Genomic DNA, 6,205 nt, shown 5'->3' on the forward strand with positions numbered 1-6,205 from the left:
CAACAATTGATTTACTCAACACTTTGTTTAAATGAAAACAAGAATAAATTGCATTATTGTGTTGTTCGGTAAGGATCAGGCACTAGTGATACCACTTGAATACAATGTGATTATTGTATTCAAGTGGTGTTGAGTTACGATTGTATTGTTTGGTTTAAGGATTAGGCATTACGATTTAAGGATTAGGTACTAGTGGTACCAACCAGTTGGGATCGAAATTGTAAGCCTTAATATAAAAAGTTCTATGCGATGATTGTATTCAAGTGGTGTTGAGCTACGAGATACAATTTTGGCACTGTTTCTTCAATTTGAAAGCAAAATAAATACTCGAACAAATTACAGTATTAGTATTAAATTGCAGTATTATATTGTTAAAATTTGAGGACTAGGCACCAACCAACTTAATTTAAAAGCTAATCCAAGACAAACTACATACCATGATTGTATTAGATGAAAGAAAAATATGAGATGGAGAACAAAAGAGAACCAACAGATAAGGTCCTACTTACATTGCTTATCTTCTGGGTTTTTCCAGCAGCAAATACATTCATTAGTTTACAATATCACAGAAAATAACAAAAGAGATGATGGAGAAAACATTTTATGCCCTGATACAGAGGTAGGTATCTCTATTAATAAGGAACCGAAGGAAAGATGTCAGCATCCATCCTATTTGGAGGAACACAATAACAGTAGCAAGGAAGATAAAAATACAGAAAATGAAGGACCGAATAATAAATACAATAAATTCATAAATATATCCTTGCATTTGATTCTTAATTTTTTTTTTTTTTTTTTTTTTGGAAGGAAAGTGTGTAGAGAAAACCGATGGTCCGAAATGCACATCGAGTGTTTGTGAAAATGTTTGTATCATTTTTATATGCCAATGGAGGTCTTGCCCATGCTCGATGCAGAATTGAAAAAAATAAAACTGTCCAAGAAGTGAAGGATATATCATATATATGCATTGAACATTGAACAATGAACAAATAGGTAAATATGGCTTTTTCACCTACAAATTTTATAATTGCACCATTGATATGATAAGCCAAAGAAAATAACCAAACTTACAAGTCCTAAGTTTTCCATTCTGATTAACCATCGAATTACAAGGAAAAATGATATGGGAGTTAAATACTTGAAATTCAATGTCATAGGAAAAAATTATGTCGATACATATGATTGGGTGTATATAGAAATGTTGCAATTTTTTTTTTCTTTTTTTTTTTTTGAAATTGTGAGATGATCTGGTTATAGAAACTAGAGTAGAGAAATACTTTTCTATTATGCACGTTTGAAAGAGTTTTATCTTTAAAAAAATGGAAAAAAAAATTAAGAGTGGGTTTGGAATGTGTTTAGTTTAAAAAATAACAATTTTGTAAAAAAAAATAGAATTGTTTAACCACCACAAAAATAGATTTCGAGGTGTGTTCTAGACCCTTCTAAAAGTATTACAAAAAATGATTTTTTGTATTAAAAAAACACTCATCCAAATAGACTAAATGTCATTTAAAGTCATTTAATCAAATACCAAACAAATTTATTATTTTAAAAACTATGATACTAAATTAAGTCATGGAGAATTTGTATGGATAGTAAAAAATCTAAACCATTTACAAAATATAACAAATATATATATATATATATATATATATATATATATATATATATATATATATATATATATATATATATATATATATATATATATATATATATATATATATATATAAAATGTGTTGAGAATTTAATAGATTTTGCTATATGTTATAAATAGTTTCCAAACTAATCATTCCAAAGCACTTAAAATCCAACATAATACGCCATTCAATATTCTATATCGAACATCATGTGCTTAGATTTCTACTAACGAATTTTGACTAGGAAATCAAATGTTGAAAAAACTATAAATAAATAAACATATAAATAAAACAAGCACAATTCTTAAAAAAAACAAAAAAAAAAAAATCAAATGACTATCAACTTGGACCTCGGTAGAATACTGCTTCTAAATTCAAAATCTAAATTAAACTTTAAAATTTTCAATTTTTTTTCTAAAGTTGTTTTTTCTTAAATCTAGCTTAAAATTCATATGCATTTTTACACGATGGAAAGTTGAAACAAAAATTATTAACAAACAAGCTTAGGTTTGATATTGATTATGATACTTAGCCATAGTCTAGAGGAGACTGAAAAACAATTTTAATACTGACTAACTTTTGATAATATTATTATTTTAATTTTTAATATATATATTATATAAGGAGTATAAAGTTGAGAGGGGATAGGACCAAGCCTATACTATATCCGCTGATTTTTATTCTTCCTTCCATAGTGAGTTCAATGCCAATAAATATTTTTAATATAATTTTAATAGACCTATGCATCAAAATTTCGTTTGAACCTCATAGTTTCAACAATGTGCTCGATCCTTATATGGCATTTACTTATTTGTTCTTAAGTTTGGCATAAAAAGATACCATATTAGGCCCATGATTTTTCGAACCAGGGCACGATGTCTCATGAAGTAACAACTGTACTGTCATAAATAATTTAATCGAAATAAAGATGGTGGTCATTAGTTACTTTAATGGAAGTTGGGAGAGCAGAAGCTTTTATTTTAGCTGAAAGTATATTTAAGAAAGAAATGATAGATTGAGGAGATGTATGAATGAAGTATTCATTACCTGGAGATGGGAGAGCTGATTCTTAGCATCGTTATCCTTCTCCATCAGCGGCCAGACATTTCTATGGTGTCGTCTGCTGCTCAAATTCTTTCATAAATTTATTAACCCTCTTGATATAAGCTTCCAGATAATCTCGCTTCCACTCCTTGCGATCAGCAGCAGATAAAATTGTTCTTATATATATATATAGGACATTTTAAAAAGTAGCAAAATGAATTAAAATATTTACAAAATATAGCAAAATTTTATTTCATAAATCTCATTATTCGGTTACTTCATATTTCGTAAATATCGCCTCCAACAATATTTTCACAAAAGCAGCATTGTCGGACATTCCGTTTGTTTTCCGAGTGAAATAAAATCTATTTATTTGGGTAACCGACCATAAGGAAATTAAAATCAAATTAAGAAATCTTGATCCATGCGAAGGATTCATGATCCAAGCATAAGGAAAGTGATTAGGTGAGCATCAATCTAAATTTGAAGCATCTATCATAGTCTCACCAGAAGAACGAGGGGGCAGGGAAACCGGAAATGTGAAAGGAGAAAAAGAAATAATTGAAACCTGATTAATTTACCTTTTTTACCGGACAAATTGGGGTTGGGAAATTTAAACTTGAAATCTCCAAGTCCTTAATTACATTTAGATGACAGTTAAGCTAAGCTCTTGTTGGTGATTAATTTAACTTCTTATAGACTTTGTGATTAAATTATTGTTGAACTCTGTGCACTTGAGTTATGTTGTGAAATTAGTGGTAAAAAACAATGTTATCGTATATGAAATATTACGATTTGTAATCTTGTAGATAAGCTAATTATGAGGCTAGACTTTAGACATTTCTTACTTATTCAAACATTTTGTGCATATACTATTCATTGTACACAAGCTGATTATTCAATAACGAATACAAGATTTCAAAAAAAAACTTTCTTCTCCGTATGTATGATGCAAAAATATTATAACATGATGCATAAATGGAGCAAGAAAGGATAGTGTTTTTACCTCAAAATCCCAATCTCCATACAAGTTTGGATCCTTTTCGTTGCCCCAAACATAAGCATAAGCTAATAGCTTCTCCAAACCGTCCTGCAAAAAATCATCAACCGCTCAACTAAACGATTCTGAAAGCAGAGGGAAGAAGAAAACAACATACACTATCATATATAATTTAAGTCCCTATTTTATAACGATCTTGCTTTTTAAATTTCTACATGTTTCCACCTAATTTTGAAATTATGGTTTTGCATATTTGTGGCTAAGACGCTTGAATTCCAGTCAAATTCTAAAAACTAAAACAAGTTAATTAAATTATTAGAAAATATATATCAAAAGATAGAAGCTTTATGGATGGAAGTAAAAATCATAAGCTTATTTTTAAAATCCAAGGCGCCTAAATGATAAACACTCACAATAATCGCCAATGTTTATCAAGTTTTTCATTAACTTCTGAGTAATTTGTTGCTACTAATATGTATGAATAACAACTTGAAAAAACAGATAACAGAAATTAGTATTTTTTAGTAGTCTGTACTCGATTGTGAAGGTACAGAATACTTGACAATCAAACACAATCGAGCACCAAGATAAGCAAATACTTAACCATTAAGGAGACCTCAACTGTAATCCTCTTGTATTCAACAGCCTCAAATGCGTCTAAAATATCCATTTCGAAGTCTTTGATGCCTGAAAGAATCTGCAGAGTAAGGGATAGTTGAACGTGAAAATATAAAGCGACATGGAAAAAAATTCAGGTTCATTACTAGTCGCCCGTGGCTAAATTCAACGAGCACAGTATTACAAACCTTGCCAGATACTTTCTTGCTATCAACAGGTATGATCGCTGGATAAACTCTTCTTTTAATGCTTAATCTTTGACTGCAAATTCTCATGCAAATTACAGAGTTCAATCATATCAAGAACTTGGGAATACAAGCAAGGCCTAGAAGAATGCTTTTAATCCTTCCTAGTCAAAATGTTAATCTATTAAACCAAGAATCAAAACCTTAAAAATTAGAACAATCAAATAGATGCAATAACAGTTTGCAATAGTTATTTGGTATCTAGACAGAGAAAGAACATTAGTTCTAGTAAACCATAAGATGGATGCAGTGAATCAAATTCTCCTCTAGGAAACCAACATGAATTAGACTACAAAGATGCACAAATTTAGCTTCAAAGCTATCCAAAGGGAAGAAAATAACAGTTAATAAAATCACAAGAAGCATACCAATTTGCTTACAATACTTGATAGAAGATCAACGTCCACAAACTTCTACAGAGACAAATTAAACAAGGATACAGCATGAATCCGAGTAAGATTAATTAGACCGAGTGAAATTCTCCTTCAGGAAATCAGCACGAATTAGCATCATCAATGCGACTTTAGCCTTGAGTTGATTGCAAAAGAAGAAAATAACAGCACGATTTGCAAAGTAAAGAGCCGAGAGTAGAAGAGTATTTCTCATCATAATCCTTTCTCGCATAACGCTAATGTTAAACTAAGCAACAAAACCTAGATAATCCAAAACAAGCATGACAGTTCGGCAACAATATAAAATAGAAAATCAACATCCACTTACTTATCTAAATACAAATTAAGCAGAGAAACAGCACAAATCCAAGTAAATCAAAAGATCAATAGAGTAAATCAGAATCAGAATATAACGAACAGGAATTAGGCTATGATCGATGAGAATTTTACTTCGAGTTCAACAAAATAGAAGAAGCTAAGAATGAGGATATGAGACATAAAAAGGTCAAGAGTAGGAGATGAAAATACGTACTAGCCATTGAGGAGGGCATCAGAAGATTGAGGAGTACGCTTCAAGAGGATACGAAGAACTTCATCAGCCATGAGAGAGCCGTAGACGAAGAGAGTGTGAAGATTCTGCTGCGGATGAAGAGACGCGTGAGCAACCAGAGATGCTGAATCCATTTCCCACTCAAATTGCTTATAGTTCTATAAGAAACTAACTGAAGCCACTATCTATATATATATACACATCTAAGGCTTTTATCTCTTCTTTCTTGTTATTGTTATTAATATCAGGTTAAGTCTATGATATTGATGTTAGCCTATTTGGTTTTGTGAATTTTAAAAAGTATGTAATAGGTTTTCAACTTCACAATTTGGGTCTATGAACTTCCGATTTTCAACTTTGAGCGTTATAGGTTCTTTACTTATTAACTATTTTATTTTTAAATTTTAGTAAGCTACTAAACAATAGATTGAAAAAATTTATGTTTCTACTACTAAATCGTCTTATTTGAGAATTTCAGAGCAGACTTTGTAGGGAGATCTAATCCTTTTGTTGTCACACACTGACTAATAGTAAGCACCAAGCTTGAAAACTCTCAATCGCTCGCAATTTTTAGTGAGGAAGATTTGTTTTATAAGTAAAAAGTAGAGATTTTTGACTCCGAAAAATTAAAAATTCATGAAATTCAACAAATGTTTTACGTAAAGGAAATACACGAATTATAAAAAAAATTATTTTAAGTGATTTTTTAAAAAATA

At 30.2% G+C, this 6,205-nt stretch overlaps 1 protein-coding gene across 9 annotated transcripts; it reads right to left on the minus strand.

Moving 5' to 3' along the window:
- Positions 1 to 469: 469 nt before the first annotated feature.
- LOC103503731 (AIG2-like protein D) lies at positions 470 to 5,685 on the minus strand. 9 transcript variants are annotated; one of them, XM_051083625.1, is made up of 6 exons: positions 5,472 to 5,679; positions 4,491 to 4,563; positions 4,307 to 4,381; positions 3,691 to 3,774; positions 2,688 to 2,832; positions 470 to 669 (listed from the first exon to the last, which is right to left on the minus strand). In XM_051083625.1, the coding sequence occupies exons 1-5, from the start codon at positions 5,621 to 5,623 to the stop codon at positions 2,749 to 2,751; spliced, it is 468 nt and encodes a 155-aa protein (XP_050939582.1). In that variant the 5' UTR covers positions 5,624 to 5,679; the 3' UTR covers positions 470 to 669; positions 2,688 to 2,748. The 9 variants fall into 9 exon arrangements, with proteins under 9 accessions (XP_050939582.1, XP_050939580.1, XP_050939583.1 ...); XM_051083623.1 differs by having other exon boundaries at positions 470 to 931; positions 4,301 to 4,381; positions 5,472 to 5,677; XM_051083626.1 differs by having other exon boundaries at positions 470 to 931; positions 2,688 to 2,860; positions 4,289 to 4,381; positions 5,472 to 5,677.
- Between the last annotated feature and the right edge of the window lie 520 nt (positions 5,686 to 6,205).

This window comes from Cucumis melo, chromosome 4, assembly GCF_025177605.1.
Source record: "Cucumis melo cultivar AY chromosome 4, USDA_Cmelo_AY_1.0, whole genome shotgun sequence".
NCBI classification, from domain to species: Eukaryota; Viridiplantae; Streptophyta; class Magnoliopsida; order Cucurbitales; family Cucurbitaceae; genus Cucumis; species Cucumis melo.

Coding starts and splice junctions, on each gene's coding strand:
- LOC103503731 (XM_051083622.1), bottom strand. CDS start 5,623: ATGGATTCAGCATCTCTGGTTGCTCACGCGTCTCTTCATCCGCAGCAG. Junction 3,775..4,288: donor CAGTTGAGGTCTCCTTAATG/GTTAAGTATTTG, acceptor GATTTTTTGCAG/GACGGTTTGGAGAAGCTATT. Junction 2,833..3,690: donor ATGGAGATTGGGATTTTGAG/GTAAAAACACTA, acceptor GCTGATCGCAAG/GAGTGGAAGCGAGATTATCT.